The following is a 14,537-nucleotide window of genomic DNA, read 5'->3' as shown; positions in this document are numbered from 1 at the left end:
AAATCAAAGCATGGCTTCCCTCTCACTCGGTACACATACCGTATTTACATAAAACAATGTGAAGCAGAATGAAATACATGTACCCGTACTCATGTGTTTAACCTACCCTTTAAAAGCAATGTCAGAGATCCTGGTATGTGAAAGCTGAAGTACCTCCACATATGGGCAGTGAAGCAGAATTTTGTAAAGCTGAAAAAAATGAGATGCACAACGAATCAATTGAAATCAAGGATAAAAATTGGGGAAATAAAGGAAATCTTAACTATACATACCAACAATCCAAGTCAAAAATAGTTCAATGTCTGATGATAAAGCAACTTAAAAAAAACAAAAAAACAAGAGACCTTTTCTTCAGTAAGCTAACTTGGTTGTAACGACCATGGCATCATGTCCTTGATAAGAGTTGCCATGTACAGTCCAGTTTGTCTGGCACTGTTCTGGGAAACATGACTCAGCATGAGCAGTTTATAGCTCACTGTAACATCTCTTAAGAGTATACATTTTTTTCATATACACTCTATCTTATTCCCTGTGTGTATGGGCTAGTTTAAACATGACAAATTGGCTTAGAACCAGCCTGACTTTCATTTAGTCACTAAAAATGGCTGATGGCAACATTTCGAAAGAAGTAGAGAGCCTGCTCTGAAGACAGAGATATGCTTGTTCATACATTCCCAGTACTGTAACTTAAACAATCTTCATGCTTCACTCCAGTTTTCAGAGATCTCCAGGTTCAATTTTTTGCTGTTTAATATGTAAAAAATTGTTTGTGTTACATTAAACGGCTGTAGTGTGACAGACAAGAGAGATAATTCAGCAGAAGCTTTTCATGTCATCCGTTGTCTTGGTTTGGATCACAATGGTTGACCTTGGGGCAAGTTTTGCCAAGTGCATCATGGTTACAGCAGACCACATTGGCAGTCTTTCGCTATAGAGGCTGCATGTACATGCAGCACGAACTTTGTACAACAGATTCTTGGATTGAGAAGAGTTATACCAGCTAATCAGCACAAAGTTAGTTCTCCGAGACACTTACTGCTCCATTTGTCAACCCCAAACTGTTGGCTAAGTTGATATTCTTCACACCCTGTCCCACTTTTGGAAGAAGATATTTTGTCATACTTGACAGCAGCTTGACCTCATTCTTCTGCTACAAGAAAAAGGGCAACTGGCATGAAGGGCAGTTGATGCAAAATGATATTAACAATTTATGGTGATACTAATGTGTACACCTATACAATTTCTAAGTACAATACCTGTCCATATATTATAATTTTGACCAATTTGCAGATAATGAGGGCAAGACCTAAACATATTCCAAAGGTGTTTTACTTTCACTTCACTAACAGCCAGGTTCATGCCTTACATAACGCTAATTTGGACATACCCTCAATTCTACTTTTTGGCCTTGATCTGGGAGGGTCTAAATTTATACAAATATTTCTGATGATTTAGACGTTATTAATAGGCTGGAGTGTATTGATCTGCCATCATTTCACAAAGTTAAAGGGATTACACAAATACATGTACAGTACTTTTGTTTTCACGCTGAACATTTGACAAAAGGCCTCTGGTTTGCTCATTTTATACAATGCCAGAAATTCTATTATGTTTGCAGAGCTGTATGTAAATGAAATACATATGGGTTTAATTTTAAAGTGTTACCTGCAGGAAGGCAGCATCTTCTGCTTCACTACTGTCACTGTCGCCAGATTCATCTATGTCTGCATCTTCGTCCAGCACAGCCCTGGAGTACTCCTTCTCGGTCACAATTTCATCTTCAGTGCACAGGTCAAGACAGAAACTCCAGATTCCTGAAATGGTGACAGTTTCTGTGTTCGATTAGTGCTTGTGAAACATCTTATCAAGGCTTAACAAAAAAAAAGTCCTCAATTAAAAGTACATATCTACTCAGGAAATGAAAGTTGAATTATTTACCATTTACCATACTGCACACAAGAATTTAACTGTAATCCAGTTGGTTTGCTGGAATAACATCACGATGGGCAAAATCTGACAAGGCATGATCAGAGCTAATGTATACGTTAAACATAATAAAACACTGGATGATGGGAAAGCCTGGCGGAAACTCACTACATCTAGGCAAATTGTGATTTCTTACTGAAAGACAAATCTCTTAGCAACACAGCCCTGATATTGGAATGACAGTCATAAAATGTGGAGACACTCGGTACAAATAAAAATTTTTATCTACAGTCATAACTTGTCAGCACTAGAACTGTGCTACACCTGTAGGACGATATCCAAAATAATAAAACATAGATTGAATCATCTGTCTAATAAACATGAACATTCAATAATCTTTCAACATCTAAGTTACCCTTGGCCCATTGTACTGGATAAAAGTTTTTCCACAGTTTAGGGTCAGCAGCCAGCTGATGCCAGCGCTTGTTGACTTGGCTGCATTTTCCCAACTCATGTGGGTTGAGCTCAGCAAATATATCCAAGAGCAGCTCATCTGGTAACAGGTCAAATGCAGAGTAACTTCCCTTATCAGAACTATCTTCTTCGTCACATGAACTTTCACCTGTAAATCCCAAAGTCATATTAAGTTCTTTCATGTATGCTTTTCTTAAATAACATAATTATGTCATCGTTTGACATCAAATCTAAATTTAAAATACAACATAAAATTAACTTGAATATCCAAAATATTTACTTTAAAAGGTGTACTGTTGTATTCAAGAATATTGCAAAAGTTTTATTTGGTTTATGTTTCAGACTTAAAATAGTGTTCTATTTGTAATTAAAGTTCTAATGAAAACTCTGACTTTGTATGAAACATACTTGTTAAGGAATCCTCAACAAGTTTTGCTTCCCCATCCTCCTCTACTGTCCTCCAGTGTTCTTCCAAAACCAGTGTCTTGAGCTCCCGAAGTTCCTCGTACGTAAAATACTGCATCAGTAGTGGCTGGAACACCTGGGAACAGAAAAATATCCACATAATTATTTTGTCTGGCTTACCATGGTTTATTCAGGAAACATGGAGAACCTGTTACTGAGAGTAATGCACACTTCCAATAATCAGAATATGCAGCTGTACATTGCCAATAACCAGAATATGCAGATGTAAACTTCCAATAACCAGAATATGCAGATGTGCACTGCCAATAACCAGAATATGCAGATGTGCACTGCCAATAACCAGAATATGCAGATGTACATTGCCAATAGCCAGAATATGCAGATGTACACTGCCAATAACCAGAATGTGCAGATGTGCACTGCCAATAACCAGAATATGCAGATGTGCACTACCAATAACCAGAATATGCAGATGTACATTGCCAATAGCCAGAATATGCAGATGTACACTGCCAATAACCAGAATATGCAGATGTACACTTCCAATAAACAGAATATGCAGATGTACATTGCCAATAACCAGAATATGCAGATGTACACTGCCAATAAACAGAATATGCAGATGTACATTGCCAATAACCAGAATATGCAGATGTACACTTCCAATAAACAGAATATGCAGATGTACACTTCCAATAAACAGAATATGCAGATGTACATTGCCAATAACCAGAATATGCAGATCTAAAATTGCCAATAACCAGAATATGCAGATGTACATTGCCAATAACCAGAATAATGTAGATGTACATTGCCAATAAACAGAATATGCAGATGTACATTGCCAATAACCAGAATATGCAGATGCCAATAACCAGAATATGCAGATGTACACTTCCAATAAACAGAATATGCAGATGTACACTTCCAATAAACAGAATATGCAGATGTACATTGCCAATAACCAGAATATGCAGATCTAAAATTGCCAATAACCAGAATATGCAGATGTACATTGCCAATAACCAGAATAATGTAGATGTACATTGCCAATAAACAGAATATGCAGATGTACATTGCCAATAACCAGAATATGCAGAAGTACACTGCCAATAGCCAGAATATGCAGATGTACACTGCCAATAACCGAAAATGCAGATGTACACTGCTAATAACCAGAATATGCAGATGTACACTGCCAATAACCAGAATATGCAGATATACACTTCCAATAACCAGAATATGCAGATGTACATTGACAATAACCAGAATATGCAGATGTACATTGCCAATAACCAGAACATGCAGATGTACACTGCCAATAGCCAGAATATGCAGTTGCACATGATGGCCTACTGCTCTAGTGATCAGTATTGGAAGTAAAAATTTTTACAATTAGATATTTGCACACGTCACAGTGAGCCAAAAAAAGAATTCACCGAGATCATTCGTCCATGCATGTTGTTGTTGTATTTACAACTTACTGAATTTCATCAAAAGGTCTGAATCCATATTTAGGTTGCCCAAGTTGCACATTTTTATACTGATCTTAAAAAAAGTGTTTTTGTTTTTTTTTCAGCACCAAAAACAATTTTTTTAAAAAGTTATTTTACATTTGTTCATGCTTCCATTCAATTCTGGAATGTTCTTAGGGTTAGGGTGTCGAATTGCCACCAGGACAAAACTGAAACACTCAGCCTGGGCATTACAGATGCCAAAAGTTAAGTTTAGGTGCAATCCAAACTTGATAATGTTTTTCATAAAGGGGCTCACTTTTAATGCTGTCTTTGAATTAAAACCCATTCAATCAAATCAATCCTAAAAAAATTAAAGCAGTATGAAAATATTCTGCGTGGGTGAACATCAATTAGATCACTTCATGATTGAAAACAGACTTTTTTATTGTGTAAATTTTACCTCCTCCTCTTCTTTCATATGAGGGATGAACTGCTCTGTGAACTGTTCGAGGGCTTGTCGCAGCTTGAGGCCATAGTTCACTCGATCAACTGCAGTTTTCCCAGTGCACCTGTACCCATCACGGAACAGACTCATCATCTCTGTTAGCTTGTTGTCTTTGTGGCAGTTGCACACCGCTGTGTTTGTGATGGACAAAGCCCTTAACTTCTCCTTCAGCTTCCTCATGATGCAGCGGTTCTCAATCTGCTCATGGGCCTTGAACTCTTTAAATGTTGTGCTCAAGTTTTCCAGCAGTGATGTCATCCTGAAGGCATCATGAAAGTTTGTTTCTGTCACCTGAAAACACAAAAAATAAATCCTCAAAAACAGCTCAGATTAATCGTTTAATCCTAAAAATGTCATTTGTCAATCTCAATCTTATGCTTTCTTAATTTTCTGTCCACTTTCCCCCACTTAAATTTCTGGTAGAGGAACAAAAATCTAGACAAAATACACAAAGACAAAAATATATATATACATGTACTTCATAAACTATGTCTTAAACATAAAACTTCAAAGACCATCAGCTTTGGTGAGAACACTAATAAAGCAGGACAGGCCAGGGAGGTCATTCTTTAAAGAATTGGTTTTAGGAGTTACCCAATCGCATCAGGGAAAATAGGGTTCATTGGTAGTTTTTTAAAGCACTAACATGAAGAGAAAATAATAGCAATTTAAAAAAAACAAACACATTTTTAAAATCCCTAAGTTACCAGGAGGAACTAAAGTTGAACTTAAGTCCAGCAATAGTATAAATTTTTTAATTTAAATTCACATGAATTGGACATGAACTCACAGCTGCCGCATTGGTGTATACCCACAGATAACAAGGCATTCAGAGAACACCTTGCCTGATTGAGCAGTTTACCATAAAAAAAAAAAAACAACAACAAGAGAGCAGAATAGCACTTTCATGCAAATAATGTTCCCTAATTAGATCATGCTAAGATCTTGCCATAAAATCAACAAGGCCAAAATAATTATACTGTCATAAATATGACATCATCAAATGCTTAAAGATTGCAGAGCTGTTATTGAATATGTGGATGTTTTAAACGTTGCAGTCTCGGAAGGCATATGGATCAGCCAATGTCATCATGGTATGTGGAAAGCTTCCTACAGATAATGTGTATACCTGAGAAAATGAAGTCCAAAAAATAGGTAAACTATTGACACTCAGTAAATCTAGTAAAGGCGCTAGAGAGACAATAAGCTTCTCTAGATAAATGTTTACAAAAGATTTATTTATTTATCTGATTGGTGTTTTACGCCGCACTCAAGAATATTTCACTTAGATGACAGCGGCCAGCATTATGGTGGGAGGAAAACGGACAGAGCCCGTTGGGGTGGGGTGGGGTGGAACCCACACCATCTGCATGTTGCTGGGAGACCTTCCCATGTACGGCCGGTGAGAGGCTCCTGGGTCACTGCATTGTGCTAGCGTGCTAACCAACTGAGCCACGGAGTTCCCGTTTGCAAAAGATTTATTTATTTATTTGATTGGTATTTTACGCCATACTCAAGAATATTTAACTTATACGACGGCGGCCAGCATTATGTGTGGGTGGAAACCGGGCAGAGCCCGGGGGAAACCCACGACCATCCGCAGGTTGATGAGGGACCTTCCCACTTACGGGTGGAGAGGAAGCCAGCATGAGCTGGACTTGAACTCACAGCGACCGCATTGGTGAGAGGCTCCTGGGTCATTATGCTGCGCTAGCGCGCTAACCGACTGAGCCACGGAGGCCCCTCGTTTGCAAAAGAAACTGTAACCCTACATGAAAGGCTTCTAGAAATCTAAACCTGCAGATAGTCATGGGTTTCCCCTGGGCTCTGATCGTAATGACCACATGCTGACTGTCAACGAATAAGTGAAATACTCTTGAGTACAGCATAAAACACCAATCAAATAAATAGATAAATAAACAAATAAATATAGAAATTAGTTCACAGGATTACAGAGTTCATAAAACAGAAAAATGACGACAAATCTGGTAAAATCACCAAAGTTATCTGGTTATAATACCCTTCTTGTTCTCCTACCTATAGGTAGGCCTTGGCAGAAATGTGTAGCCTAACATGAAAGTTTTCTTGATTATAATAGGTAAATAGGCAAATTTGGCAAAATTTCTGTATCTCAAATAAAATAGTCACAGAGACCCTGTGTACAAGAAATTGTAGCCCTACATGGAAGCTTCCTAGAGAAGTTGTTTTTACTACAGAAAACAAAGTGAAGTCCATATAACTGATAAATTTTTACATTGAAATTTTTACTGTCAATCGAAACAACAAAAAAACATAAGCCAATAGAACTAAAAATATTTAAAGTTGTTAGTAGATAGCATTTCCAGGATTCAAGCTGTTTTTCAGGTAGCAATCTCATTTCTGGTTAAATCAGTTTTGTTTCCATGCAGTGGAATATCAAATACAAAGGAGATACCAGATTTCTAATTTTGATAAAAAAATTTAAAAACTTAACAAAGTAGTTACCGATATCCATGAGAGTTGAACAAATTATCCTTGTGTGTAAAGCTTATTAATCTCAACACTTTTTAAATCTAAAGTGAAAGAATATTTACCTGTTAACTAACGTTTGTATCCTGTGTTTTATCCTACCTTATTGTGCATATCAGAATTATTCACCTTGTAGAATTACATGTTACTATCAATGTTTCGTGAACAAGGTCTTTGGAACTTTACTCCTGCCAAAAGCTACCAAATATGAGTCTTTATACTCCTGTTACAAGTTCATGATAAATGAAACCAAAAGAAATGAATATCACCGCATGAGTGGGATTTGAACTCTTCCTAATGTATCAGTGTGCCTACAAAAGCCAATCTAGGAGGTAGAAGTGGTCAAAAGTTGTGGACCGCTACATTTTTAAACACCTTCATACAATGAATGCCATTCTAATTCTTATACAAAAACACATTACAACAAATCAGACCAGAGAAAATAAAGGTTATATTGTAATCACATACTTGTATTGGATTGTAAATTGCATCTACTGCAGACAGTCAGTGACAGAAAGAATACATTGTTGCAAAGCAACAATATGAAGAAAGTGAAAGAAAAAACGCAACAAAAAAGAAAAGTAATGTATTGGCCTTGAACCTGAAACATCCAGGTATTACATACAACAGCTCTTGTACTGAAGACCAGCATGGGCATAGTGCAGCTTTGATCATTTGCTCTTAGCGAAAAACAGAAGACAGAAACAAAACACTGTTGAGTCCATTCTCATGGTATGCTCGAAGCCACGTTTAAGCAGATGGGAGACTTTTGAGCGGTTTGTTCCTAATTGCATGAAAACCACAAGTCACCATGAAAGAGTAATTGCAGATGCCAAAGTCTGTTATGGTAATTTTTAACGGTTACTAAAATTGACCTACTTTTGTACTATGTCCAAATCTCAGCCAGAGAGTAATTTGCATAATTATCAAAAATCGATAAACTACAAATTTTGGAAAAGGTCATGGAAAAGGTCATGGAGAAAACACCTGCATTATTTTCATGTCAGTAGATTCATTCATCTAGACAAAGTTTCATTTCAAACGTTTTTTATTAAAATATATGGCTGCCATATCATGTGAACTATTCGCCCAAAAGTTACAGGGCACAACTTTAATTCCTACCCTACCTTTTAATTCTTCCTAGAGAATAATAATAATACTAACAATTTTAATAAGGTTTCAAGTCGAAAAGTTCAACATTCCACCAGTACGCCCTATGTACGCGTACACACCATCCAGGATTCCTTAAACATGTGAGCTGAAAAAGCATTAAAAATAAAAACTTTGTCATCATAAAATGGAGCTGAAAAAAGGCTTAACCTTCATTCCATCTATGAAAGTCGAATATACAGGAGCTTAAAAAGACAGCTTAACCCTCAATACATGTATGAGAGCCCATTATGCAGTCCTGAGCTAGAAAAAAAAAAAAAGGACCGCAACTCTTTCCCTCCGCCCCAAAACTTACTCTCAAAACCTCTTCTTTCTCCAAATCAAAAGGGTACCCAAATTATTTGGCTAAATAAAACCCTGTGCACTTACAAGAACAAAGTAGATTATTTTTATCATTTATCCTAGGGTGACCAGTTAAAGCTGCTTATACATGTATAATGACTGGTTGACATGTCTCCTTTGGCTCAACATGTTGAAGCAGGTACATTTGCTTATAAGCTCTACCTCTATACAAAACTGCATGCTCATGAACAGTGCATCATAATTCAGATCCTCAACAGTAAAAGTACACGTTCTCTTAATAAAGGATTAAATAAATAATAAAGCTCATAAGTGCAGTATTACACAGATGACCAGGAATGATTATGGTATAATCTGCTTTTTACTCACTTAGTAAAGACAGATTATTCTTTCTGTGTTTACACAAATGTTTCAGCTGCAGAAGTAAATAAGCCAAAGTAGACAAAAACTGACACTTTCGGCATAGCCAAGCTTAATCAATTGGAATTACACAAAGGTAGTTTGGGGAAGAGGTGAACTTAATAGTACATGTAAGTGGTAGTGACATTTTTAATTGAAGTATTTTATTATCAATTAAAATATTGGCTATGCAGTGCAGTTATTTGTGGAGCTGAAGAGTTTCCTTTTTTTAAAAATACATATGTACATATAGTTACCTAGGCAGAACAAAAACCTCCCCGTGACCTAGATCAAGCCATAATTCCACCTGTCTGTCACATAATTTTTGACATCGGAAAAGCTGACAAAAATGCTCTTCTATACATATGTAGTCAATATGTTGTAGTTTCATGTGTACTAGGAAAATTGTAAGACTTTATGCACTGGCACGGGTAATGATGACTTGCCCAAGAATTCCTTGATAAAGAGATTTCTACCTACGTGACATGACAACAGTGCTCCTAAAGCTGGGTCAAAAAGCTGATATAGCTACCGGCCACTGAACCAGTTGATGGACAGTCTATGACACACAGAGCACTAAATGAAGAATCAGTGTATCTATGTTTACACTAAAGAGTTTGTCAATTACTTGATAATACTGACACTCAACATGTGACTGATAACAGACTCTTAAGCAAAACATTTTTTTTTATGTTCTTGCTCACACTTTGGTACCAGAAAGAGGCCCCATTAGATATTCTGTCAAATTCTTTTATGTGCACATGCAAACAATTAACAAAGGAAATCTCATGGAATAAATTCAACATCAAGATGTTTAAGAATTTAATAAGCTGTGTTATTGTAATTTTATTGTATAGGCATATATTACGCATTGTTGAAGTAAAGAGTTGTATCGCTAAAGCAGAAAACTGTACTGCAATAGAATATCCATATCATATGTATTTCAGGTCATCACACACACACAAAAAATAAAATAAAACAAAATAAAGTCAGTCATGCTGCTAAGTGGAGAATGTTGAGAATCACTTTATAGAAATATAACATCCTCATAACATACTGTGGAATGCAACTGAAATGTCGTTTACAATTTATATCTCTTCAACTTCAATTTGTCTGCCAATCAGACAGAAAAACATTCCCACTGTTAAATGTAACAATATTGTGAAAACTATATCAAAATGCCAATCAAAATGCCTGTGCATATGAAAGTTGAATACATCAACCCACTACAAAATTACGAAATCAATTAATTAGGTGGGATATATAGGCATACAGTTGTCAGTGGTTTGACATATGATTAGCCTTCAACGTTTTGCCCAAATCTAAGCTGGACGTTTCTACCGTAATGCCCTGTTTCAGTCATATAGACTTCCATGCGGACAGTCTCACTGAATAAAAAAACAACTAGAACCCTACCTTATTTACACTATCCACTGATTAACTAAAGTGCCGGAAATGTAATATGTCAAAGCCAGCATTGGTAAACCATCCTTCAACAGTAATCCAGCTGTTTCTTCTTTCGAATCTGACAACTCAAATGAACGTCTGCCCTGTATGGAATTTTTTTCAACATTGGGCAGGGTGAAAATTTTACCCTACCAACATTCTGTTTACTGGGCAAGAATTAATAATGACTATGTTGTGTAGGATAAAATTTTTGCAGCCCACCACCTTGCCCAAAGTTGTAAAAAACAAATTCAAACATGGCAGACATTCATTTGAGTTGTCTGATTCGAAAGTTTGAATCAGACTTGTTATTGTTGAAAGATGGTTTACCAATGCTGGCTTTGACATATTACATTTCGGGCGTTTTAGAGAATCGGTGGAGAGCAAAAACATAAGGTTCGGTTCGAGCCTGTGTTTTTAGTGAAACTGGAAGCCTATATGACAGAAGCTGATCGTTAGGGTTGGAACGTCCAGTTTAGCTTTCGGCCATCAAACGCTACGTTGTTGTTATGAAAACAGCTGACAGTACAGGTAACCGAACGTGTCATCCGTGATAAAATACCATTCAACCACACAAACTATGCTGTGCGTGTTAAAGTATTTATGCTGAACACATCCTACCATTTCTAAATATTTGTTCACCAACTCCTTCATCCTGGAATGAGGAATAGAGAACACATCCACCTCCTCTGGGAAGGAGTGCGGCGCCATGTTGAAAATTTTCTAATTACGGGTGAAAAAAAAAACTCTCGCGAGAAAACACGTGGTAATTTCATACCATGTGGTAGTTGCCCGTAGCGACGTGTATACCGTTGATAAGCGAGGCAAGCTGGCCGGAATGGTCATTCAGAGGTTGTAGTTCACGACAGGATATTTCTCTTCGTCTCTCTCATCTACAGTAAACGTAAGAAGTCGCCTTTTAGCTCGTATTTACTAGGACAGCATAAATTTGAGGAACTTGCAAGCCTGTGTTAGTCATGGCGTCACGAAACTATCCCGCTAACACACAAATTCAGAAGTTCTTGGAGGAAGCCATTCATAAGGAACGAGACGCACGTCTGGCTTGGTATTTCAACAGGTCTCAATCCGATCTCAGTTCTACAGGGGATGGCAAGTCAAGACAGTACGAAGTCTTCAGAAAGAAGGTTGAAAATATGCCGAAGACAGACCTTCTAGAAAAGTTTCCCAAAGACTACAAGCCACCAGCGTATAACAAGAAGAAACCGACCTACCCAGATACAATGCTGGAAAAGGCAGCCAAGGACCCAAATCTATCTAAGGGCTTAATAACAGCAGAAATGAACCCAGTACCGAGCAGCACCAAAGTTGCACTCTACGATGGATTCACCAAGGAAGGTAAAGGCAGATACAAATATCTACAACAGCGCAACCATGTCAGTCCAGAAGACAAATTTACCTTCCCTATTCTTAGCTCATGGGACATTGGCTGGAGACTTGGAGATGTCATCAAGAAAGAGGACATCAAGAAACCCCAGTATGGCCGCACAAGGATTGTTGAAGACACATTTTGGACCAGGAATGGAATTCTCTCACAGTGTGGCCGATAGTAAAAAGCAGTTGTGTTTGTTGTAGACTTGAGTGATCATCGAGACAAGAAAAAATTGACATACTAGAGAACTCTGATTGGCCAGACTATTTTGGATATGTGACATAACTCCATTTTCAGCAGTGGTACCTAATTTTGAAATCCACGTCAAAGTGCTGTTTACAAGCTTTTCTGCATGACTCAAACTTAGATAGCCTTTAGTGTGCAGAATCATATTTAATTGCAAAATGCCACAAAATTTTGTATTCATAAGACAGTTAGAAAAGTCTGCATTTATTTCGCTTTCGGCAGACATGTTGGTTGTGAGTATGAAACAAAACTATCATTTGTTGACCTGCATTAGCTTTACTTACAAATAAGGGAGTCTGAATTTACAATTTTGATACCTTGCTATGCAATTTGTAATATCACAAGTATTTTCCAGTCTTCTTGCTGGTAATCTTTGCAATGGTGGTAAAACAAATCTTTACAGCATAATATTTGTTACCATTTTTCAGTAACATGCAACATTCGTGGTCATATTTTTGTACACTTTATATATGATGTTATTAGATATGCTGTGTGCTGTGATATATGTACATATGTTTAGTTAACCTTGTTGATCTAAAATGATCTGGCCCATTATCAGTGCCAACCGTCCATTGACGTATGAAATTATTCATATGCGCATTGTGTAAATAGTTAAAATTGTTTGTTGAATAAGCTACCTAATCAGTTCAAATGTCACCTAGAATTACTAGTAACATATTATATCATAGATGTGCTTTCTTTGTAAAATACTTTTCTTTCTATGAATGAGTGTGCAATAGCATGTCTTCAAATTTCAAGGCTGGTTTGCAAATTGATTAAACAGTTTTGTCATGCTTCAACAATGATTGCAGTACTACAAATGTAAATAAACTGTTAAAACAAAAATCTGCCTCAGTCACTGCTGAAATTTTATTTTGTGCATCAATGCACCAAAAAGAATGGTGTAGAACTTTAGAATGCCAAGTTATACCTTGTGTATTAATGTTGATATGCTTGCGGGAATTCCTTTTTGAAATTTGTACCGCAAACATTTACACTTCTCCATCAGAACATAATAATGCTGATAAGCTCGTAAGTAGAACAGTTTGTAACAAGGCATGTTTTAAAGAGCTTTTCAAATCATTTTACATCCTTTTCCATGTTATCAGCTGATGCCATTAATGCATTCATGTTGATAACTTGATTCTGGAGGCAGTTACTATATAATAAATTGGCCTTTCACAGCTAAGTGGTTAATGTGGTAGCAGCACAATGACTCAGGGACATCTCATCAGTGGAGTCGCACGGGGGCTTCTGTGGCTCAATTGGTTAGCACACTAGCGCAGCGTAATGACCCAAGAGCCTCTCACCAATGCAGTTGCTGTGAGTTCACCACATACTGGCTTCATCTCCCAAAGTACGCGTGAAGGTCCACAGCAACCTGCGGATGATTGTGAATTTCCCCTGGGTTCTGCCCGGTTTCCTCCCTCCATAATGTCGGCCATTGTTGTCAATTAAATAAATAAAGCACAATTCAAATAAATAAATACATGTACTGGTAGTACAAACTGGAGCACGAACTGTATCACAATATGTTAACAAGACGGTAGTCAAGTGCTATGACTAAATCATGTGAACAGATGATGTCTGCTCTCTAGCAACAAATCACATATAAATGCGAATGAAGCTTTGGCCATATTTGTTGGTGAAATACTGCACAGAATGATTGGACTAGACAAATAGATTTTATGAAGAAATTTATCATGTCCATTTCCTTTTCAGGCTACTCCACACATGTTTATATGGCAAATAAATAAATTAAAAAAAAAAAAAAAACTCAGTGCAAATTAGTTGAAGTAGAACTCAATCAGTTACCTTCCAGCTTAGATGAAGTGATTGGGATCAAGCAAAATGTGTCACTTGTAAACTTTCGAAGAACCGAAATCGTACCTGATGTAAAATAGACGGGACATTGTGGTGTGAATTTTAATTACATCACAAGTATGCTATGATCCTTTGGATTACAGCAACAAAGAAATAAAACATCACTTCTGTTTTGAATTCCCTTATACTTGACCAAAATAGAACTATACAGCAGACCTACTGCTTTTTCTATTATGTACATTTGAACATTAAGTTTACAACATTTTAAATTACACAAAACAAAGATGCAAGGCATTCTGTTTGACAATTTTATTTTGACTGAATGACATGTTCACAAGCCAATATATATATATATATATATACAAGTTCAGAAGGAAATGATACTATAAATGAGTGTGACTTAAAATGTCAAGAATCACATTCAAGAAAAAAAAAGTCTTGAGAAACAATCACATTCTTCTTTCTT

At 36.8% G+C, this 14,537-nt stretch overlaps 2 protein-coding genes across 2 annotated transcripts in view; one reads left to right on the top strand and one right to left on the bottom strand.

Annotated features, from left to right (window-relative positions):
- LOC135469865 (F-box/LRR-repeat protein 5-like) overlaps positions 1–11,322 on the bottom strand; it is a 37,021-nt gene extending 25,699 nt beyond the window's left edge. Inside the window, exons 1-7 of the mRNA XM_064748487.1 lie at positions 11,233–11,322; positions 4,744–5,079; positions 2,809–2,941; positions 2,342–2,548; positions 1,666–1,814; positions 1,037–1,150; positions 107–189 (exon numbers count right to left, since the gene is read on the bottom strand). Of these exons, the coding sequence (XP_064604557.1) occupies positions 107–189; positions 1,037–1,150; positions 1,666–1,814; positions 2,342–2,548; positions 2,809–2,941; positions 4,744–5,079; positions 11,233–11,322 (1,112 nt within the window). The remainder of the gene's footprint in view (positions 1–106; positions 190–1,036; positions 1,151–1,665; positions 1,815–2,341; positions 2,549–2,808; positions 2,942–4,743; positions 5,080–11,232) is intronic.
- A 127-nt stretch (positions 11,323–11,449) lies between these two features.
- Positions 11,450–13,075, top strand: LOC135471603 (protein SPMIP1-like). The gene has a single exon (XM_064750894.1). It carries the CDS (start codon positions 11,589–11,591, stop codon positions 12,177–12,179), a length of 591 nt encoding a protein of 196 aa, XP_064606964.1. The 5' UTR covers positions 11,450–11,588; the 3' UTR covers positions 12,180–13,075.
- Positions 13,076–14,537: the final 1,462 nt, after the last annotated feature.

The sequence above is a fragment of the Liolophura sinensis genome, chromosome 7, assembly GCF_032854445.1.
Source record: "Liolophura sinensis isolate JHLJ2023 chromosome 7, CUHK_Ljap_v2, whole genome shotgun sequence".
Taxonomy (NCBI): domain Eukaryota; kingdom Metazoa; phylum Mollusca; class Polyplacophora; order Chitonida; family Chitonidae; genus Liolophura; species Liolophura sinensis.
This window is presented reverse-complemented; position numbering and strand designations above follow the sequence as displayed.